Source organism: Akebia trifoliata, chromosome 6, assembly GCF_017979445.1.
Source record: "Akebia trifoliata isolate Shusen 1 chromosome 6, ASM1797944v1, whole genome shotgun sequence".
NCBI classification, from domain to species: domain Eukaryota; kingdom Viridiplantae; phylum Streptophyta; class Magnoliopsida; order Ranunculales; family Lardizabalaceae; genus Akebia; species Akebia trifoliata.
The window spans coordinates 8,450,506-8,474,698 of NC_141380.1; the positions used below are offsets into that span (position 1 = coordinate 8,450,506).

The 24,193-nt window shown below is 35.4% G+C and overlaps 1 protein-coding gene, 1 long non-coding RNA gene and 3 pseudogenes across 9 annotated transcripts; 1 reads left to right on the plus strand and 4 right to left on the minus strand.

Moving 5' to 3' along the window:
• Positions 1–672: 672 nt before the first annotated feature.
• Positions 673–1,274, minus strand: LOC147400080 (uncharacterized). Its single transcript, XR_015179531.1, has 3 exons — positions 1,062–1,274; positions 903–930; positions 673–736 (listed from the first exon to the last, which is right to left on the minus strand). It is a non-coding gene; the product is annotated as an uncharacterized LOC147400080 (long non-coding RNA).
• Positions 1,275–1,934: 660 nt separating this feature from the next.
• On the minus strand, positions 1,935–7,033 carry LOC147400081 (dihydrolipoyllysine-residue succinyltransferase component of 2-oxoglutarate dehydrogenase complex 1, mitochondrial-like; annotated as a pseudogene).
• Positions 7,034–13,337: 6,304 nt separating this feature from the next.
• LOC147400082 (diacylglycerol kinase 2-like) lies at positions 13,338–21,107 on the minus strand. 8 transcript variants are annotated; one of them, XM_086445699.1, is made up of 10 exons: positions 20,601–21,107; positions 20,154–20,210; positions 18,403–18,523; positions 18,100–18,224; positions 16,973–18,013; positions 16,557–16,651; positions 14,674–14,729; positions 14,388–14,541; positions 13,997–14,119; positions 13,338–13,596 (listed from the first exon to the last, which is right to left on the minus strand). In XM_086445699.1, the coding sequence occupies exons 6-10, from the start codon at positions 16,594–16,596 to the stop codon at positions 13,547–13,549; spliced, it is 423 nt and encodes a 140-aa protein (XP_086301825.1). In that variant the 5' UTR covers positions 16,597–16,651; positions 16,973–18,013; positions 18,100–18,224; positions 18,403–18,523; positions 20,154–20,210; positions 20,601–21,107; the 3' UTR covers positions 13,338–13,546. The 8 variants fall into 8 exon arrangements, 7 of the variants coding, with proteins under 7 accessions (XP_086301825.1, XP_086301821.1, XP_086301819.1 ...); XM_086445695.1 differs by having other exon boundaries at positions 14,377–14,541; positions 18,100–18,189; positions 20,601–21,104; XM_086445693.1 differs by having other exon boundaries at positions 14,377–14,541; positions 20,601–21,104.
• On the plus strand, positions 15,136–16,263 carry LOC147400083 (inorganic phosphate transporter 2-1, chloroplastic-like; annotated as a pseudogene).
• A 19-nt stretch (positions 21,108–21,126) lies between the features above and the next one.
• Positions 21,127–22,188, minus strand: LOC147400084 (pentatricopeptide repeat-containing protein At5g59600 pseudogene; annotated as a pseudogene).
• Positions 22,189–24,193: the final 2,005 nt, after the last annotated feature.

Here is a 24,193-nt window from a genome sequence, read left to right on the forward strand (position 1 = left end):
AGATCTCTTACCTGGTCTTTTTTTAGAAGCGCTTGCCAATCATGCTTCTTCAGAAGCTCATGTGTGTCTCCACAACGGTAATATTTCACACAATGTGAGGCAAGAGATACCTGAGCAATGATGATAGGACCACCTTGCCAATCTTGCCAATGTATGATTTCCCAGGATCTCCATAAGGAGACATATCGTTACCATATTCATTCTCAATCTATTATGTATCAATAAATAAATAAAAAATATTAATAACTAAATATTTAAAAAATAATAATAATAAACTATTTCCATAATAAATATTATGGAAAGCTTAACATACCTGAGCAATGATAATAGGACCACCTTGTGAGGCAAAGAGCTTCTCCTTTTTCGCCATGTCGACTATCAAGGTTGTGAAAATTTGCATCTCATTCTAGGTAATTAAATGAAAATAGTCAAGAATTTGAACTATAAAAAACTTTCAAAAAATAAAATTGTATAACAATAATAACCTTAAAAACGTCATTATCTGTTCTGATTTCAACACCTGGCATATTGTGTAACCACACAGGAAATCCCCTAATAGAAAAAAAAAATAGCAAAGTAATCAATGATATAAATATATAGTTATAAATTAATTGTATAAAAAGAAAATTACCCATAATTCCATTCAGCACAAACATAAGGTCCAATAACAGGAAATGCAGCCACGTATTGCATCGCAGTCTTTGTTGTTTCAGTTTTCCCAGCTCCACTCTCCCCACTGTGGTAGAAAGTTGAATATGATCACCAAGACTGCACACAATATTTTACGCATAATCTCTCCAGATATAGATCAACAACGATAGGGGGGAGGGGGGACTAGGGAGCTTGGCAAGAAAAAAGATATACTCTCAAAGAACAATAGGGTGCAGATACTTCCAACTTACCTAATTATGATGGATTGGTTTGTTTTGTCTGCAGAATCCACAAAATAGGGAAAGAAAAAAAGCATAAAAACTTCAGAAACAAGTCATGCACTCCTTAATAAACAATAGGTAATCCACCAAAGAATCAAATTATCTCCAAATATGTATGGTTATGTTCACCTCTCATCATCTCACTGAAGGCAGCGTCTGCTATAGAGAAAACGTGAGGATGGTCCGTAAGTTTCTGTCTATAAGCTATGAAGAACTCGTTTCCGTAAATTGGGACATCTTTAAAGGGATTGATTGCAACCAAAACAGGCCCAGCTTTAGTCTATAGAAATATAAACAAGAATCAATAATAGGAGTAAGGTAGTGGAAAAGAATTTTGATTGTAGATCAAACTCACATAAATCCTATCATGACAATATCTGTATTGGAGTTGTGAAGAACGGATGGCTCATTCAAGTAACTTGGCTGTATAAGATCATCAATGCCTTCAAGTATATATGGGTTTTCAGGCAAGAGATTCCTTGTAGGCACTGATTCAACCTGAAGAAATAACATAACACAAGTGAATTTAAACTCCACTAGCTTAAGTTCTTGAAATTGGATAAGTGTAACTCAGACAATATAAAAAGAAAAAGTAAACCCACACTGCCATCTGAAAGCAAAACTAGAGCATCCTCCTCAGAAGTTGATTGAATTTTTCCAAACTCCCACTGACCATTTGAGAGTTGACACCAAACCCGAAGTTCCTGAAATAGAGCACTCTTGAGTTTATGTATGCATACCAAATGAGCTACCTTAAGGAATAAGAAAGAAATCACACACACACACACACACACACACACACACACACACACACACATGCACACGTATGCACACACACACACACATGAAAAATCACAGCTTTACATATTCGACATGAAACCAAACAGTGAGTATGGGCCCAAAATAAACCATACTCCTCTCGTCATTAAATTATAATCCTTTCACAGTTGGGTTTAAATGCCTTTTACTTGGCTGAAATTATGAAGCTCTGCTTGAACCCCAGATATATCAGGGCTTAGTTTACACAAAAGGGGGCCACAATAACAGGAAAACCTTCCAACAGAAGACAAGCCAAAGTATAAACAGTCTTTCAAGGTTTGGCAACACAAAAAGGTAGCCAATGTAGAACTTGAGAGGAAATATCCTTCATGAATCTAGCATCCAAACGTAAAATGCATTGGCTAATCTATAATTTGTGTCTTCTGACTGCCAAGCGACCTACCCATTACTCATCACGGTCACATTTTTGAAGATCAAGTACTATTATATCAAGTATCATGGAAATCTATTTCAAGGACTTGGTTTCCCCATAAACTATGAACAACTGATATAGTATAGAAGATTAAAACTAAAGTAAATTTATATAGCATCAAACAGAGTTTCAAAGTATTTAAATTTACTAGAAGAGTAGCATAATGTACCGCCTTCGAAAAATAGTTGGCATTGTCATCGTAATTAGACTTGATAATGGTGGCAAGTGCGGAGAGGTGGAAAGACTAAACAGAAAATTTCAAAGCCATGAAGGGTTGTGAAAACCAAAGATGGTCAGTCCACATTCCAAGTGAATATGAAATTTATGAAACTAAACTTACATATCAACTTCAGTAAACGTGGTCAGCAGGGCAAATGTGTTCTGAGAATCTTTCAAATATGTTGCAACTCGTTTTCTAAGCCTCGTCATAGGAACCTGTGATTTTTCCTCTGATGGAGCAACATGTGCTACACCATCACCAGATTTCGAAATGACAGCAATCTTGGTTCCTGGTACCACAGTATCACCTTCCTTGGCTACAAACTATCAATTATCAATAAAAAACATAAAGCCTTTCAATTCAAAAGCACGCCTATTTTACAAGGGAAAGCAAGGGAATCTAGGATTAAAAGATATTACACCTTCTGGATAACTCCAGCTTCAAGACTAGCAACATCGATGGTTACCTGACAGTTAATACAAGTCAAGAACTATATTTATATTTATTCCATAGTGACAGTGGCCATCTATGTTTCATATTTTTACAACATTAAAAAACAAATGTTGTGTTAATTGTAGATACCTTACCAGTTTCAACTTGAGCAATTGGCTAATTAATTAGTACACTGTCACCAGCTTCTGTTACCAATATCACAGGAATGAGTTACAAAATAAAATTTTATGTATATTTATGCACATAAACTCGATGACATACACAGACTAACCATTATATTGAGCGTAAGCATTGCAAGATGGTTACAAGGAAAACATATTTTTCAAGAACTTTGCTAGAGTGCCGTCAGTAATAGATTCCCCCATGTAAGGGACAACCGCATCAACCAGGTCACTTGCATCTAGGAAATAAAGCATTTTATATTACACTGGTTCCAACCAAAAGAACTTACTGGAATACATCAAAAAATGAAAAAACTACCAAGGGTAACATGTGAAACATCGTACCATTGTTTGAAGACCTACTCCACATTAGGATGGGATAGTCTTTTTGAAGGGATGCAACAACTTCCCTGCATATTCCCCATACAAATTCTGAGCGAAAGGCATGAAGCTAAAAAAAATGAAGAATCCACACCCCACAACCCCCCCTCCCTCCGTTTTTTTCCCCCCTTTTTGGTTGAGTTGAGATGAATTTAAGTTTCAAAAGCCACAATTTGGAAGTGTTATAAGTTACAGAAAATGAATTACTATCCTCACAAAAAGTGTTCCTTGAAATTATGGGTATTTTAGAAATACTCCTTGTAAAATTATGGTACTAGTTTGCATTATCAGAAATTCAAACTTTCCAAAATCGGACCCAGTGTTTTAAGTTCTAACCGTAAAAATATAGATCTGAAATGGGCAAAAAAGAAATTTAAAAAAAATAAAAACTGGCCAAACCTGATATCCAACAAGTGAGTCTAGAGGGAAAATATTAATTGGGTCCTATATTTGGAAAAATATTTCATGTGTCCAATGAACAGTTGACACAAGAGCAGACACCCTTTTTAAACTAATCAGTACTAGCGACATGGACGAACAAAATCATAATTAACAAGAACATAAACAGGACAAACGAAATCAACCAACTTATTCCACATCAGAACCCAAAACAAGACACACATAGGAACTCTCTAGTAAGGACTTGCATCAGAGCTAAGCCCATCAGACACACTAGTAGATCTAATTCAAGCCTACACTACCCCATCTTTCTCTCTATACTTTACTAGTTAATTTTTAGTTTCCTTGATGAAAAGGACCACCCAATTCGAACCATGACAACCATATCCTCACATTTGAGGTGCGGACCAACAAAGAAATTTCCAGCACATATATGTATGTGTGTTGGTGATGAACCAAAAGTAATCCGTCTTGGGAATTTATATTTATATATCTTCATCATGGAGATTATCAACAATAAAACTCAGCTAAATCTGAAAATTCTATCCTACAAAACTAGTTTACAAGTTATAAAGTTCAGACCGCCCATTTAAATGTTATTTGAGACCACTTTTCATATGGTTGGATTCTTTGGAATGGGCTAATTAAGGAATGGTTTTCTGTGAGGATGTCATCCAAACAAAAAATCAGACTCAATTTGATGTAGCCCCCCCCCCCCCCCCCAAGACCACGTAAAGATCTGTGTGAATGTTGTGCTTTGGAATATTATGCTTAGTTAACTCTCAGTTCATGATTATTGAGGGATCAGAATCTAACAACTATCTGACATGTGGGTATTTAACTAGTGCAATTGAAGTTGAATAAGTATGAAGAAAATACTTTGCAGTGCCCATTGGGGAGAGATTTTCAGGGAGAAAGTTGAACTTAATAGGTGACACTGGAAGAATCCAATTAAATCCATGCTTCATCTTTAGTAGGAGGATGAGTAATCATCTTTCATGAGCTACCTCCACCCTTAATCCTAGAGGCAGTACAATACATAAAATTCAACCACACATTAGTCTATTTCCATGTAAGTTTTTCATTAGAACAATAATAGATATATTGAAGATTCTTTCGCTTAAACCTTTCTAAATATCATACTATGATCTTCTCCTCTAAGAAATTAAAATAAAATAAAGTGCACATATACGTACAGATATTGTATGACCATTTCTTTGGGGCCAATCCAAGGCATGCATTGTTTGATTAATCCAAGTGGTTAGAATCTATAACGAACTCTCCAAGAGAGCTAAAGATTCATGTACTTCTAATATAAACCTAAACATAGGTCTTGCTTTTTTCATTTATTTTTTTAGGAGATGGATCAAAACTGGTAATCATAAGAAAATAACAACAAAAATAAACCTAAAATCAATTGGAATATTAAAAAATGCCCTAGATTTGAAATATGTATACTTCTTAGAGGCACAAACCTGTAGCTCACGCTTGTTTCGTTTCAGGCTTCGATCAATCTCCTCTTCCTCCATTAAAAACAAATTACGAATTAGAATTTCTTCAAAGAACAAAGAAAGAGAAAAGAAGAAAATTTGATGAAGAAAGGATGACCTGAAGAGATCATCTTTGGAGGGCTCCCAGAAAAAGATGGAGATTTTTCTCAGCTAATTCTTCAAACTAATGAGGGTTACCTATATAAATTGCACACGCATACATAAATATACACATACATACACACACACACACACACACACACACAAAGAGAAGAGAAAACTATTCAAATCGTTGCATTTTGCTATTAAAATTTTCTTTTGGCAAAAACTCAAATCTGAGTTATGAAATTCAAGAAGAAATCCATAAATCTAAGGATTCATACTTAGATATGGAAATAAGGAGAAAAAAAAAACCTGAAATCAAGGGCGTATTAACAGAAATTAATTTAAATAAAGTGAAAATGCACATAGCACAACATAATATGTTGAAAATTACCTAAGATTTACATTGGAGATCTGGAGCACTTGGGACCAGATCTAGATCTATTTCTATACTCTCAAATCTAGATCTGTTTCTCTACTCTAAGGCTCTAATCCAAACGAAAGGTTGTTCCTTGATTTACACTATACTTTTCTTCCCTATCGTTTTCATCATTTTCTTCCATATAAAGTTAGGGTTTGAGAGAGAGTGAGAGAGTTGGAAAACGAAAGTTAATTTCAATTTGATTTTATCGATCGAATTTGATTTTGGATTGGATTAATTTTGTATTTTTAAATTTGTCGATTAGATTTGAGTTTAATTTTGATGATTGGCTAATTGGAATTTTAGTTGATCAATTTGAAAAAGTTTTGATTGGATTTAATTTGTTGATTATGTTTTAATTTTAATTTAATTGTTGCTTGATTTTAATTTGAATTGTTTAATTGTTTAATTTTTAATTTCAATCGTTTGAATTTGAATTGTTTAATTTTTAATTTGAGTTTTATTTTTAGTTAGATTGGATTTTTAACTGGATTTCGATTTTTATTACATTTTCTTAAGGATTGGGATCTCTAAGTTGAATTTGGAGGTTGAGGGCATTTCGGTCATTTTTATGATTTTTCCTAAATTTATCTGTTTTCGTCGTTTTGGGTCCCGTTAGACTTGAAATCATGTTCTTAGTGCAATGGAGGTATTTTCGAAGTCTTTCGGAGGTCCAAAATTTATGAGGGGTATTTTCGTTATTTTGTCAGTTTTTGCAGATTTTTACGAATTTAACGTGAGGTTTCTTTCAGTTCCGATGTGATTATTTCTAAGTTTCAAAGTCATATTTTTCTAGCGTAACGAAGTCTCTAAGTTATCGAACTGTGTATCGAACCTAAGGCGTACGTGCTTACTAAGTCAAGTATAAGGTGTAGCGATCGTAAGCGTGCGTAAATTTCTATGTCGAGTCGTAACGAGTAGGGGAGATGAAAAGATTGAAAATGGAGGGAATCAGGGATAATACTCACAAGCCTTCGAGTTTTTTGTGATCATTATTAGGAATTTGCGGTAATCGGGTGACGAATTGTCGAATTAGGCAGATGCAAAAATGGGGTGTCTACACACAGCTCCCCCAAGGACTTGTCAGTTGCATCAGTCTGTGAAGCTGCCCATCTTTTCGGTCTGTGAAGCTGCCCATCTGCCCATCTTCTTGTGCTTTGGTGATATTGCAAAGTGCAATAGAGCTATCTGCCCATGTAGCGGGTGCTAATGTCGTATGCATCTCACAATCTTATGAGAAATGGAATATTGAAAGTAGGATTTGTTTTTTTCATATTTCATTACATTGATGTATGTGAACATGATCTCAGGAATTCTTCCAACATGTGACTTACAACTTTGACTTATATAAGTAATTTTTTTTTTAATCTTATTATTTTTCGATACTATGAATTGAATACAAATCGGTGTGGATGGGATGTGAATGGATGGGGATGAGAGTGGATGGGATGGGATATGAATATGAATGTGTGATTTTTTTTGCAGGTATAGGTTGAAGACAAAAGCATTTGGGAATGAAAAAAAGAGTTCAATCTAATATGGTGTTTAAACTAATTCGACGGCCTTATTCTATCGACAATATGGTAAGAATTACAGATTCGACGGCCTATAACCGTATAAAATACGTTATTCGACGGCCTATAGCCGTCAAATAGATGTTTATATCACATATTCGATGGTCAAAAATAGTTGAATTTTTATAAAATTCTATGGTTTTCAGCCGCCGAATATTTTTTCGACAAACCTCAATTCGATGGTCCAATTTGACGGTTGAGACTGTCGAATTGATCGACGATTTTGGGCCGTCGATATTTGGGTATTTTCACATAGTGGAGATACCCTTGACATTGATCTCCTATAGAAGACTGTGTCATTTAGACCAGTTCCTAATGTTTAGGTAAATACTTGATATACCCTTGTGTTTTAAGACTGGTGCCATGACCCTTGACCATAGTTTCTTGAGAAAGACTTTATGTTTTAAATACTATTAGTGTTTTGAGAATGTTTCGGTTTCGTTTCAGTTTTTAAAAAAATCGAAACACCGGAACAAAATGGAATTTTAAACCATGGTGACGACCACCCTCAAGAACCTTGAGCTTCTAGGTTTTATAAGAGAAGAAAAAAATACTCACATAGAGACTCAATGTTTTCTCACACACTCAACAAAAGAGAAATCCCTTTTATAGACAACAACTACCATCATAAGCTAATGAAATAACATTACCCAAAATACCCTTGGAAAAAATCCATTAACCTTAAAAACATAGAGGAATGGTGATTTTATATTACTAAACCAAACATGATTAATTGAATGATTTTTATTTATAAAAAAATAAAAAAATTTCACCTTTGTATAATTTGCATGGACTCATATTTCATACCAGCTGCACCTCAGAGTCCCACACTAGAATTTTACTTATCAATAAGCAAATAAAATGCATCAACCTCAATCTTTCAAACAAACTAGACCGAAGGATAGCCTTACAGATCCAACGATTTTTTTATTAAAATTTGTCCAAATTTGATCAAGGGTTTTGTAAATGTGTGCCGTATGGGGGCACACGCTAAGATCCATCAATGTGTATTTAATGCACCGTAACGTGTGCCATAGGGCACATGAAGATGCTTAGATCAGTTCAAACTTCAATAGAATCGTAGTTGGAATCCAACGAATCATTAATTCTCAGAAAACAAATGTTTCAACCATTATTGACTCAAGTAAGTTGTTTGATTTTGTGACCCTTTCTAAAATATTGTATTTGAAAAAATATGTCTTTCAAGATAAGATTTTGGATAAATATACGTCCAAGGAAGGATGATTTAAATGTTACATCTTAGTAACATATTTAATATCATATTTTTATTTTAGATAACAAGGACCCAGTTTTGTAGATTTTGTAATGACCTGAGTTCAACCATATTGAAGTAGGATCATGAAGATATTGGAAATTATATTACCTCTTGTGGATGTTCAATTACATCAACCCGAGTTAGAAAGAATTTATTTGGAGATTTGATGGATCTTCCACATCTCAAATATTCAAAGATGTAATTGAACCCGTATGTCTGGGTTCAATTCTTGAAATCGCCAATAATTGATCTCATTGAGAGCAGCTTTACCAATTAAACAAAATGCTAGGGGTATGCCCTCTTATCTTTGTATATATTTATTTAATCTATAAAATCATTTGCTTGCTTAGCAAAAAAAGAAAGAAGAAATACCCTTTTTATTCTTTTTTTTTTTTTTTTTTTTTTAATTTAACCAATTCCATATAACAAACATTCATCCGTCAGTAGATTAGGTTTAATGTTCAATAATTACTACATTGAAATCTTAGTAAGTGGCACATGATGGCCTATGTTTCTAGTCATTAATGACTATTGTAAAATCACAAATTGCAATTCACCACGTGCCTGAGTCAATCAAGAAATCAATTTAGGGTGTGTTTGGAAGCGGTAGTTAGTTGGATTTGGAGTTGTAATAAACTCCAGTGTTTGGTTTTGTGTAGGAATTCAGTCGATGAATTATTTGCATTTGACTGAGATCCGATATGACTCCTCTACTACTTGAAAAATTATTGTCATAGGCAATAAAATTCTAAAAAGTTAGTTGGATTTTATATCTTTTGATAAAATAATTAATTTTTGATAATTTAAATATTTATTATCTTAAATAAATATGATTTTGTGATGAAACATATTCTAATTTAGGGTTTAAAATGGTTTGGGTTCGGGCCGGATCTGAGTATATCTATATCCATATCTGATTTTGAATCCAACTCGGATCTTATTAGTTAAAACCATATCTAAACCATATTAATTACATTAAATCCATATTCGGATCTGACCCAACGAATTACTTGATCCGGGTCGACTAATTTTGAACTGTTCAATATTTTTTTTATTATATTTTTTTTTCTATTTTCCATATTATTCGATTTTACTATTATAATATATTTATTTTCTAAGAATTCATCGTATATTAAACTAGTAGATAAAAACTATTTTGAAAGGAAAAAAAATAATCTTCAAAACAATATATCATTCGGATGTAGGCAGATATAGGGATGAATTCGTATCTGACCTGAATGCGACTCAGATTAAAGGACATCAACCCTTATCCAACCCATATTTTTATTTGGATCTACTCCAAGAGATCCAAACCCACTAAATTCATATTCGGATCAATCGAATTTCGGATAAAATCCAACCCATTTATGCCTAATTCTAATCACCTTATTTTATTTAACAATTACAATTATTTAAATAGGAATCTAGATTATAAATGTGCAAAGTAAGTCAAATGATTTATATACTAGATGACTTAGGTGAGTTAACTCGATTTTTGCGATTAAAACTTTTTGCTTGGAGTTGTAAAACCCACCTACATAGGTGGGAGTTGTAACTCCTTTAAAAATGGAGTCGTGATAAAAGGACTCACCAGGTGGCATACTCAATTGACTCACTGATGTGATAAGTTCGGAATTGTAGATCTGTATGCCTCGGTATACACGGTTGCAATTCCCCATAAAAGTGTCTCCCGAGGGAGTTGTGTATCCCGAGGCGAAAAGATCTACAATTTCCAAACTTGTCCACGTCAATGAGTTGATTGAGTATGCCACCTGACTAGTCATTTTGTCATTGCACTTAAAAATAAGAGTTGAAGACCTTCTTGGAGTTGCAACTCCATGGAATTGATGAACCAAACAACCAATTATAATTTTAAGATGGGAGTTGTAACTCCAACTCCTAGCAACTACCATTTGCAAACACACCCTTAAAGTAAAATCACAAATTGAGGTCCGCCACACATTCGAAGTAATAGGGGAAATCAATATATTTAAAAACATTCAACCCAATTGGATAAAGAACGGTGGAGATAGAATTAACTTAGAACATAGTGAGAAGGCCCAACAAAATCTAATTAAGCATTATAGCTAGCCATTGCAATATTAATCCCGACCCTGCACACTTGAATTAAGTCTCAGATGAGTTTTTGGGAACCTCTTAACACTAAAACTAAATAAAAGAAGAAAACCACAAAGTGCATACATTTCTTTTCACAATCAAATATTTCCAAGAAACACCAAACACAAAGTCATAACTCATTTCCCTTGTTTATTAATTGCAATCACTCTGAAGATGCAAAGAAGACACAGAGTTGATCATGAAGATCTTTATTTAAAATTCTTCTTCCACTTGGCATCATCTTTTTTACACTCCTACTTCTTGCTCTTCTTTTTCTTGGGGGATTTCTTTGATTAGTTGAGCATGTTGCAGCTTAAGAGTTCCATCTTCTCTGCATGCATAGAAGGATTTCTAAGAGGAAATCTTGATCTCCTTGAGAGTAAGCCTCCCATCACGGCGAAAAGATTTAAGGCAAACCCTTGGATTTCCACTCCTACTTAAATAAGAAATCGGAGGAAAGCACTTGTTGCTTGTCTTCGATTTCCTAAACTCATTCAGATTGTCGTTCATAACACTCACCTTGTCCTTCTTCTTCTCCATCTCATGGTTTTTCCTATCTTCCTCACTATCATGATTCTTGGATTCCTCCACATAGTCATTGATGCTTTTGAATCCAAGACTCTCAGTGCAGTTCTGTAGACTTACCAATTTCTTGAATGAAAACCCATAATCATTCTTGGGAAGAAAAGATGACGACGATTCTTCGTGGATTTCTTTGAAGTTTAGTTCGCCAAAGATTTCAAAGCAAAAAGAGTCTTCAGAAGGTTTTATGGATTGAATCTGATTACTATCCAAATATCGGCTGAGTGATGGGTTCTCTAAGATTTATTGAAGGCTACTGTTGTTAGCTATGGCTGCCAAAGGAGTGTCAAGGAAGGACAGATTGACAGAATGAAGAAAAAAGAGGGGTTAGGGGTGTGTGTGTGTGTGAGAGAGAGAGAGTATAAAGGATTGACAAGTAACAAAAGAATGGTCACTAGCAGTGAAAACAAGGAAGTTGGTTTCCGTTTTGATTCTCTCCCTCTCAACTAAGAGTGAGTTTGTGACCTGTGTTCTTTTAGAAAGGCATCAGCTGTGTAATAATCCTTAAAAAAATGAGTGCCAATTTTTGAACTCGACCTAACAGGGAACCTCAAAAACTCACTGACCTGGCATGGGCAAAGAACGTTAGATTCTGTCCCTCGAGATATATAACCGACCTGTCATCTGCAGTTGTGTATCCCGAGGGTACAGTTGTGTATCCCATGCGAAAGAATCTACGGTTCTTTGCACACGTCGGTGAGTTGTTGTCTGGTTGAGTTCAAAAATCATGAGTCTAAAAAAATGAAAAAAATAAAAAGGAAAAACCGAACCTATGATTGAACCGAATTTTTTTCTAATTGGCTGGATTCAGTTGGGAGGGGGTTCAATTCGATAAAACCAAGTCAATTTTATTAGAATATCCGGTTGGACTTAATTGCTTAGTGGACTCTACCTAGTTCAAGGCTCTCCATCAAAGAGACGGTTGAGATGCTAGAGATTCCCAAGAAAAATGTATATCTAAAAAATTATATCTTTTTTATTAGAAAAATGATTTTGTAACTAGAATGTCTTCACTCAGTTCACGTGGCTCAGATACAGAACCATACATCTTTTTCCTCAGGATACACTACTGTCCAGCTTTAATGTGGATGTGCAGTTGTTTATCCGGAGGAAAAAAGATCTATTGTTCTGTCCTTGCCACATTAGCCAAGTATTGACTGAGTGAAGACTTTCTAATTAGAAAATCAGCACTCTTTTTATTATAATGACGAAAGTTATGTTAATGCAAAGTTTAATGATTTTTTGACTGCCCCCTTTGACTCATGCCCCCATCATAGAACCACTACGTCATAATGTGCCTTAAACGATTGTCCAGGGCAGTCATTTTTTTCCAAAACGACTGCCCCTACAGTGGCAAAAAAATTCATTTTAAAAGGAGTGATTTTAAAAAATGACTGTCCTTGACAGTCGGGAAAAACGACAATCGAAAAAAACGACAGGCAAAACGATTGTCTTTAATAGTCAGGAAAAACGACGGTCTTTGATAGTCGTTTATTTACAAGTGCACACATACGACAGTCACTGACTATATATATATTTTAAATTTTTAAAAAAATGTATTTTTTTATTTATAAATTAAAAAAAAGTTCAATAGCTAAAAAGTGCAAATTGAGGCTGTATCATCATTTCAATTATCCATTTCAATGTAATAATTTTTTTATTAAAAAGAATGTGTGAGATCCAATAGACAGTATGTGAAAAAGGCCCATATTTGACGGTCTTAGCCCGTCAAATTTTGAGAAATTTGATGAATCCTCCCGTCAAATATTCTCTTGTAGATTTTTTTTTTGACGGCCCTAGACTATCAAATTATTGGAGAATGGATTTAAAAAAAAAAACAAAAAAAAAATCCATAGAGTATGACTGTCAAATTTGGAGGTTTAACAAACAATAGCACGGTCCTCTAATTCACCAATCACAATGAACGAAATAATATTAAAAAAAAATCAGAAAAAGAAAAAACAAAAGAAAAATCATAAAACAAGCTCAAAATTAAATTAAATAACCCAAAATTAATATACATGTAAACCTCTTTGTTAAGATCGAAAATTCTGTTGAAGCTACAAATAATTGACAATAATTAAACTAAATAAGACCAAATGATATTGAAATTACTGGATCGGCAACATCTTTGGTGGAGGTCGGTTTTGTTATCGTTGTAGATTGGGGAATGAACTCTTGTGCTTCACGTGCCGCTTTTTCCTTGTCCTTTTTCGCCCTTTCCAGCACATTCTCCTGCATGCAGCATTTCATTAATCATTTTCCCTATATTGCATCCATCGATAAGTAAAAACCATTCAAAGGGGAAGAACTATAACTACATACTAAAAGAAAAAAAAAAAAAAAAAAAAAAGAGAGAACGAGAACGGGAAGCATGATAGGCTTTCACAACTATTATCATGTGGAGGGGGATTTAAAAACAATAAAGTAGAATGGAATTCATCAGATTTGCTACATTTCACAAACCCACAACGAACAGGTTGGTTTGAACCGGTTCGCAGTTGGTACCTTTCGAATGAATTGGATAACCTTGTGTGTGTGTGTGTGTGTGTGTGTGTGTGTGTGTGTGAAGTACGCAACCGAGGATGTTGTGACAGGACATATGAGTGTGAATGAAACTCCGAACAAATTATACCTGTCCATGATGTGTTATTTCTAAACAGCCAGGTCGTTGTATAAATGGCTCTCCATCTATCTGAATGGGGAAAGGACTTGAAATTTGTATTCTTATCACTCCTCCTTGGGCTAATCTCCTCGCCTATGAAAGTCCAACCTGTAGAATAAGACCCCAATAATTATAACGATGAAAACAACTCATTTCAGCAATGATTGGCATGCTATTTAAAGAGAGCTTCTATTGCCACACCAACTTTTGCTAATGTCATTGCAAGTGTGTGCTAATTCTTTGGTGATTTAGAAAATAAATTGGGGTGGCATTATCAAAAGTTGGTGTGGCAATAGAATCTCTATATTTAAAACTTCAGAAATAATGCAAAAAAACAACAAAACCCATACCTGAAGTTTACCAAGGTGCCATGCTCCACTGATACATACAACCTCAAGCAGTTTATCATGCATGGACTGAAGATTGAAATCATGATCATGATCATAATCATTTTGCCAAAGATCTACTCCTCCCATGTAACTTCCGATGTTGAGCACGATGACACCCTCAACATCCTGTCCAAAAAAGATTACGAAGGAACATCAGGAGCGACGAGAAAAAAATCGACAATGGCCTATTGTATTAATTATGTCAATAATAACAAAATTTTACAGTAAAAGACCCCAACAAAGAAAGCGTGACTTCACTTTTGGGATCTCAATGTCTTTTCCATCAACTTCGAGGCGAATTTTCCATGGTAGATCTGCACATGTTCTATCCATTATATCCTTGGCACCTTCTTTAGCATATCGCAATTTATTCACAAACTGTCAAGTGAGAGATATTGGTTACATTGCAAAATGTTATACATTAGCTAATCACAAGGACCAATAGTAAGAGGAGATGACCTTGATGAAGATGAGGTGACTATTTTACCAATGAAGCATCATATACTGAGGATGACACTGAATTTGATGATTTTGACATATTGAGATATCCTAATGTTTTTATACTTCGAATAATATAAACCTAATTTGTGTTGCTCTGCCCACTGACAATCTCTAATGCTACGACTCCAAAGCTATAAACATCCGCTTTGTATGTTCTCACTCTATATGGGGCTTAAACTATTCTGCACATCTTGATAAATGGACAGAACTAAATCACATATGGGGCTTAAACTATTCTGCGCATCTTGATAAATGGACAGAACTAAATCACCTCTTAACTGTCACTGATTCCTTTTCATTCTCTCTAGTTTGTGTACAGTGCTCCAAATCCAGGGCAGGCCGCTGCTGCAGCAGCACCAATCTCTGTCTTTGTGGGTGTAACTAGCATCTCTTTTGCAGCTTTCCCTCTTAGCAAGACCCCCCTTGTGGCTCTAGCCCAGGCCTTAACATGTGGGACAGAAAGTGCAATCTTAGTAAGTAAAGTTATCAAGAAACAGTTGGGTCACCTCCTCCTCAAGTCCAAATCAGCAGAATAAGAACCAAAGGGCGATACTACCCTCCATCATAAAAATATTGGATTCCTCTCTGACATTGCAGGTCCTAAGGGGACACAACTGAAAATTGTATATGGTGTCTTTGGATACATGCAGGTTCTATCGGCCTGTTTCATGTCATTTGCTCATGGGGGTAATGATGTTTCCAATGCTATAGGTCCATTGGCCGCTGCACTATCCATTCTTCATGGAGGTGCCGGCGGAACTGAGATTGTCATTCCAATGGATGTTCTTGCATGGGGAGGATTTGGGATAGTTGCAGGGCTGATGATTTGGGGTTATAGGGTGATGGCAACAATTGGAAAGAAAATAACAGAATTGACACCAACTAGAGGATTTGCAGCAGAGTTTGCAGTAGCTTCGGTGGTTCTTTTCGCGTCAAAGCTGGGATTGCCCATCTCTGCAACTCATACTCTTGTAGGGGCTGTCATGGGTGTGGGGTTTGCAAGGGGATTTAACAACGTGAGAACAGAGACTGTGAAGGAGATAGTGGCATCTTGGGCTGTCACAATTCCAGTTGGTGCACTGCTGTCCGTTTTCTACACATGGATCCTAACTAAGCTCTTGGCACCTCTTCTTTGAGATGTATATTCATAAGATCCAAAAAAAAAACTTCTGATATATTTGATGGATTGAAGACACACCCCTCTTTCTCAATTCATATGAAACAGTATTGTGTATGTTTCTTTGTGAAATTCCTCTAGGCAAGAGAAAGGATTATGTTTAGATCGGATATTCAAAAAGAATGAGGCTTCCTGGTTTATGGTGCAATAAAAGCTCTTTTAGTATTTCATATTTCCATGTTATGCAAACTCAAAACACTAACCCATAATTTTGTAACAGGTTTTGCAATATAAGAGTTAATGGATTTTCAGATAGACTTCTCTTCCTAAATTGGATGCGAAGCAAATAGCCATGTTCTACATATATACAGAGCAGGAAGTAGGTCCTCATTACCCTCTCATTCCATGAAAGAATATATGGCACCATTACAAAAAGCCATATAAGAGAAAAGAGAAAAACAATTAATACAGTTGAACCAATTGCAATACAAGTAGAAAGCAATCATTTAAAGAAGTATATCACCTGCTAATTTCTTTGGCATAAGCAAGTACGAATTCCACATATAAATTTTTTAAGGCAATCATCACTGTCATTAGTAGAGGCCCCATGATCGCTCCCTGTACAAATAATGAAGTAAATTATCTACCATGAAATTGCGAAACCTCATCAATGGCTATAAAAACTATACTTAATCATAAACAATGAAGTTTACGAAACTGCATGATTTGTATGATATATTCTATCCAAAGAACAAAAAATCCTAGGAAAAAAAAGAACGGGAACAAGGCTTGTAGAGTGTATATGGGCAGCATGGCACTCATCAAAGCAAGGAATGTAGACATATAGAGGAAATGTATACGGTAGAATCGAAACAAAAGATAAGTTAAACACCCTTGGAAGAACGTAACCTTAGCGGTGGCCAACAACACACTACTAACCGCGTGATCAAGAACTTCGGCACACCGAACCCTAGTTGACTTTGAAACAGGAAGCATCTCCAAAACATGATCCATGACACCACCCGAATCCGAAGTAATCAAATAATACAAAAGCCAAAAGAACACCATTAGCTAAGAAATGAAATTCAACAGTCCAACGGCACCTGACACAATCGAAACCACCGCTGAGAACAACAAATTCGTACTCCCCACCAAAACCATAGTACTACTTGCGAACACACGCTTCGGTACATCCAAACTGTGAAGAACAAAACCCTTAATTTTCTCCACTAAATCCTCCCAAGCAATAACAGACATAAACTCCCTAAAAACCTTATGGAAATCTCTATAAATCACATTCCACTCTACATTCCTCATCCTCCATTTAAGGCAATAAAGCTTCTCGGACAACGGTCTATGCCGCACTTGTCCTGGAACTTTTTCGGTAAACGAAGTCTATAACGGCCTAATCAAATAATGCTGAACTCCTTCAACGATTTCCGTCACATTGTAATGCAAAGCAAGAACATCAATCTGTTGCGACATTGTCTCATAGAATTTCATCATATAAGTATTGATCATTTCCGGCACCTTATTCTCATCCATCCAATGATCGATCCCAATTCGCTCTGCATAATTACTCTCCTGCAAATGTGTTTTCAATGAAATCACCACGTCTTTCCCCTCAATTCCAATCTTATACGAAAACAACATGAATCCAGACACAGATCCAAAGATCATAAACGTTATAAGTCCGATGCCAACTGTTCTTTTTAGTCCTTTAAGCATTAAGGAAGTTGAGTATCGACTAATTCTACTCCAAAATGAACATTTGGGGACAATTAGACCGTTACGTCGAGCAAACGATATCGCTTTGACAGAAGTTGAAACTCAAATCAAGGATTTTAAATAAAAATGAGTTTAACAATGCTTGACAAATTATCTCGGACACGTGCACCAATTATTCATTTGCCAACATCGTCCTTAAGAAAAGATATGGTGAACATGGTTCTGGTAGAGATGACAATTTCCCATTTTCACCTTTAAAAACCACAAACAACACCATATCAGACATGAATTGGAATTTGGTGCCACAGGAAGTGAAGGGTGTGGAGTAGATAACAAACTTGAGAAAAATAAATGCATCCCCTGCATTAAGCTTTTTGGAGCTAACAAAGACACTCCAACACAAAGTTCCCCATTTTCAATTACTCACTCTAACTCATCCACAATCAAAGAGCAAAGCTACAATCTATTAACACCAAAACAAAAATAGTTGCAAGGGAGTCTAAAATGTATATAGAGGAAACTACATGTATAATAAAAGAAAAATAAACATAGATGTTTTGCCTAAAGATAATATTATTAACAAAAAGAAATGCTGAAAAAAAAAACTCAGTAAAGTGTGATGTTATAGTGAGTATCAACACCTGCAAGGTCTGCATTTCAGTTCAAGGCATACTGATAGGAGTCACTTGTTTCAGTTCAGATATCTTCATCATCGATGCGATCCCAGATTTAAAATATGCATATGCTTGCACCAGTTTTTATCTGATAAAGAAAACATTAGAAATCCGAAAGGAGGATTAGTCTAGTTAAGTTATCATACTACAGCAAATGTTCTCAAAGATTTTAAAAGCGTGTATCTATAACAATACTAACTTAAACGAAAGGAAAATCTTCTAGTAGAGAACCAGAATTGGAAGAGTCCATCTCCAAATAATACTACATGCAGTATGACTAATCAGGAAAAGGAAAAAAGTAAAGCTCATTGCCCATGCGAAATCTCTGTATTGGCAGTTTATGGGATTTCAATGAGAATGAAAACTAATGGAAATCTGTGTTTCAGCCATTAGATTTAAATTAAGTGGCAAGTTGCAGTCTCATTAAGAAACTAGAGAGTTGAGATTAATTCAATATGACTCAATGATCATCGTGAAATCTCATTCCAGTAAGGTAACCGGATTATACATAAGGGTACTTATCATCACATATCAGATGGTCTTATGGTAGAAATATTAATATGTTTAGGATCTTGTTTTTATAATGTGTCTTTTATGACTCATTATAGACGAACAACAATTTTTCACTTGGTTAAGCACTAAACTTGGTTTAATCTTATCAAGACGTATTACTCCATTGCATTGTTTCATCTCAATTGATCGTCTCACTCCATCAATTCACTGAAACAGTGAGATAGATGACTTGAACCTTGCCAGTGAAGACAATCTTGGACCTATTGTGATAATCTATTATCACATGGGGTGCGGTGTGCTTGCTTCTTTCTTGAAACTCGTTTAAGATAACATTGTTTAGTTCCATTCATCAAAGATTAAAACAGTGTGAAGTGTTTGAATTGGAGAAACTATCCTAAACAAGTTGGATTCAATTCTTTGAAGGCTCGACTCAAGAATGCAGTCCTGGTAGCAGGCACATTGCAACTACACAATTAAATAGGCCTAGCAAGCACATAGTTCTTAGTCTAGAAATGCTAGTACATGCAGTGTGATGCAAAGGGTTGCTATCTGATAAGTTAAATGTGTTTTGAAACTTTAAGAAGTGAAATATTAAGGAAGGCTATAATATGCACTGTAATAGGGAAACAAAGACAAAAAATTTTGGTACCAAGTCACATGCACTATTTAAGATCAAAAGAGAGAAGATTGACTGTGGAAGGCTATAATATGCACTGTAAAAAGATTCAATTATCACATATATCTTCACATATATTCTCACACTGTTGGGTGGCGTGCACATTAGACTGTTTTTTTTTCTTTCATTGAGTGTGATAGGATTATTAATAGATCGAATCAAACTTAAAATCCAATCCAATAACTTTAGGTCTAGATCAAGGATTTGGATTTCGACAAATATATGATACAATGAGGTTCCAACCCAACATTGATTCTAGGTCAACTATGTCTCAAAAATCGTCACAAAGTTGGATTATAGGTTTAAATTGACAAAGGAAAATTTCCAAAATTGTTGAAAACAATAAAAAAGAATATATGAAAAATTATGAAATATATATAATGAAAATTCATAAAATCTAACTAAAACATAAAATTCTTTAGTTGAAATTTGTCAATTCTAAATTCTAAATTCTAAATTCTAAATTCTAAATTCTAAATTAACAAAAAACATTAAAATCCGAAAAAAAGCTAAAATCCAAAATCTGTACCGTTTCAGATCGTGCAACAAAGATCTTCCCCACGCTGTTCTCTATCTCACATGCTTCCTGCAATATAAAAAAGTAAAGAAAATTCAGAGATTGAAGAGCTCTAAAGCCGCTAAACAAAGAAAATTTTCCCTCCATTTTATAATCAGATTAAACTTATAACTTCTCAAAATCTCACCGTAGAATATCTACTTGAATCCAAGGAGAAAGAAAAAAAATGGTGAAAAAATTCAGATCTAATCATATCAAAACACTTAGATCTATGAAATCATTTGGATCCTTAATCAAATTTTTATTTGTTTTTAGGTTTTTTTTGTGTAAAATTAACTCATTTGGGAAACAAAAAATCAAAATTAATATACTTTGTGAAATCCAAAACCCTAGATCTCATCGTCATCAATCTGAACAACGCTATGGATCCATCAACTTGAGAGAGAGAGAGAGAGTCACCTTAAAAACAACAGATCACTCCATCGTTTTCAATCTTGAGAGATCGAGAGATCACTTCGAGTGATCAAATAAGAGCGATTGAGCGATGACATCGATCCAGAGATGAGAAAGAAATGGAGAGTAATCGATCGACAGTGAGAGAGCAATGGAGAGGTCGATCGATTGAGTGAGATAGAGAGAGCGGCAGAGAGTGAGAGGTCGATCGATCGACAGTGAGAAAGCAATGGAGAGAAATCGATCGACAGTGAAAAAGCAATGGAGAGGTCGATCGATTGAGTGAGATAGAGAGAGAGGCAGAGAGTGAGAGGTCGATCGATCGACTGAGAGAGAGAGAGAGAGAGAGAGGGAAAGAAACAATAGATTCGACTGTGAGAGAGTGAAAGAGGAGCAGCGAATTTCGGGTTTAAAATTCGACCGAAAACGTGGTTCATGGGCCGCGGAGTTTCGGGTTTAAAATTCGACGGGCTAGGCCCAACAAATTTTTTTAGAAAAAATTGTGATTTTCACGTAGTGAGAAGACCGTAAACGCCCACTTCTTCTACCATGATAGGTTGAGTTCAGATTCCTATGGAAGAAATTTGGGAGATAATACTCTCTGCACTTGTTATCTAATCTCTATCCAATTGCACCCATTATTTCTTCTCAACCTCTTCTTCTTTATCATCTTCTTCAACCTTTCAGCGTCACCCCAATCACCATTATCCGCATATAAGTTCGACAACAACAAGCAGCTCCCTGCACTCTTAGGCTCGAGCTCATACACATTCTTAGCCGCTATTTATGCAAGTTCAATGTTTCCATGATTCCAACATGCCCCTAACAATGCTCCCCCCACACAAATGAATCAGGCTTGATGGGCATTTTCTTAATCAAATCATAAGCTTCATTGAGATCACTTGCTCAACCTACAAGATCCACCATGCATGCATAATGCTCTAACCTTGGTTCAATCCCATGTTCTTCTCGCATCAAAAGGAAAATTTTCCATCCAATTTCAACTATTCTAGCATTACTACAAGCTGTGAGGGCTACTGTGAAAGTCAGGTGATCTAGTTGTATTTCCTCCTTCACCATCCGATTGAAGAGCGCAATTGCTTCATTATAGTATCCATGATTTGCATATCCAAAAATCATAGAGTTCCAAGTAACCGTGTTTTTCTTGCTCATCTTGTTGAAAAATGTCCCAGTTTCGTGTATGAAACCACACTTAGCATACATGTCAACAAGAGAGCTACTCACGAATATGTCTTCTTCGACTCTAGCCACCAATGCATAGCCATGAATCTCTTTTTCCACGTTTTGAATCTGCCACAGTTGCACAAGCAGGCAAGATGCCACTAACTGTAAATGAACTAGGCCGGATTCCTGCACGAACCATCTGTTTAAAGGTATAAAAAGCCTCATTGTCGCAGAAATTTTGTACGAACCCAGATATTATTGAGGTCCAAGATATGACATCAAGCTCAATGCCATTGTCCCTCATAGTTTGGAAAAGATCTAAAGCAATCATGCCATGACCCACTTGAGAAAAACCTGCAATTAATGCGTTCCATGTCACTAAATTGGGCTTTTCTCCTGTTAATTTCATTAGCAGATTAGGTTCTTGTCATATTCGAGGTAGCAATTCAAGACCCCCCGAGTCTTAAATGCAAATCAAGTTCGGATCAAATCTTTGAATTGACCCGATCCATTGCTAATCCTCCAAAAAAAATGACTTCATTAACATGACTAAGAATGACAATCAGCCCAAATAAAATAAAATAAATGGGGATGTTGCAAGTGGAAATGCAAAACCTAAGACTTCAATTTGTTATGGTCTCACTGTAGTCTGTTTCTCAGGTTAGAATACTCCCACCAAAAAAATATTAATATACAAAAGCCTATCCTTTATTTGCTACTAGTTTTCATCACAAGTACTTTCGAACATATCAAACTTACATCTGAGTTATAAGTGTGTGGACCCCTAGTTGAGAACCTTGGCTCAGTTTGACCTGCAACAAGAATCACATACAATCTTTTTATAAAAAATGACCTGAATTACGTTCTTGCCAAGTAACAATAATATGAACGCACCTTAGCTTGTGTACATGTAATCTTGTTCGAGTGTCAATCAATATGTTCATCTTCGTTGTCAGAATCTTTGTGACAAAGTCAAGCATTTCAAGATCAAGTAGGAGAGTGCCAGACACTAGTGCCAATAAAAGATTTTAAAGTTTCCTAGATTACAAAAACCAAGTAGATCAAGGACAGACTAAGCAAAACCATAATAATCATTAGTAGAAGAGGTGGACTAGACGGTGAAGATCAGGGCATCATTTAAAGCTCCTATAAAAAATACAACTAAAAGCATAAAAGATGTGGAAACCTGGCCATCTTAACATAGTTGAGTGACCAACCATCCAGAAAACCTTTTCCCAGAACAAGGTTGTGGGTGTGCCCAGATCAAGTACTTGAAATGGTAACCAGCATCATCGAGAGAGCACAACACTTCACACAGACTTCTGAGATACTTGAGGGGAGAGTGGAGGTAGTAAATTTGTATCAGAGCCAAGCATAATGAAAAAACAAACTATTCCATAATACATAGCTGTTAGCGGTCAAACATAGCACACAAACAGTTCTTTTGCTTTGTGTCAATTTCTAACCCACAAAAATATATCTAAATTCTAAAATAAGGCCGAATTCAATGTAGATCAAATGAGGAGTAAAAATTCAATTGACAGTGCTGCCATCCCAATAAGAGATCAAGCGGGACCTAGTGTGCACACTTGAAACATTAAAAGGAACAGACACTAAAACATGATGAGGTAACTTTCCAAAATTAACTTCCAATTGCAGAAAAGATGGTGGCATAGAGAAAAATAGAACCACTTACAGGAATCCGAACTACATTCTCCCTCTTCCACTCAAGAGGATTGTAGACAACAACAACCTACAGAAGAAAAGACATAGAAAGATAGAATTCATAACAAAAGTTTGTAGCCTTCTATTCAATGAAAACCAATTTTTAACCTTACCGAGCTTTTCTCCTGAGACAAATCAACTTCTAATGAAGGACAATAACTTATATTCAAAAGAGGGCACTACAAAAGAAAGCCACATGTGATGAACTTCAATGTTCAAAATAATCTAGAAACCAGTTTCATGGGTCTATATGTATCAAAGTAAAGAACTTAAGATTTAGCTTATATTCACACAGTAAGAATTTTGCTTCCAGACTAGGGAGAAAAATGTGCAGAGTTCACAACATGTCCGTGAAGTAAGGGAAGATTTAGCTTCTAATTTACGCATATCCCATATGCATGCCTGAAAGAAAATATTTTCTCTTAAAAAATTGAAATTTCCTCAAAGAAGAACACAGTAAAGGCTTACAAGAGCAGAAGAACAAAACAGACCAAGGACCAAATAGGTGAGAATGATATTTGCTTGAAATACAGGATATAAAATTATGAACTGCCATTCAAACTCAAGATTACAGCTCTCGAGGTTCAAAATTCCTAAAACACAACAAAGAAGTTACAAATAAATAAATTTTAAACAGTATGCTGATATGAATTTACCTTTATGATTTCATAATTTATTGGAATCTGTTT

Coding starts and splice junctions, on each gene's coding strand:
- LOC147400082 (XM_086445696.1), bottom strand. CDS start 16,596: ATGTGGAATTCGTACTTGCTTATGCCAAAGAAATTAGCAG. Junction 14,542..14,673: donor AAGACATTGAGATCCCAAAA/GTGAAGTCACGC, acceptor TTTTTTGGACAG/GATGTTGAGGGTGTCATCGT. Junction 13,597..13,996: donor AAATAACACATCATGGACAG/GTATAATTTGTT, acceptor TGCTGCATGCAG/GAGAATGTGCTGGAAAGGGC.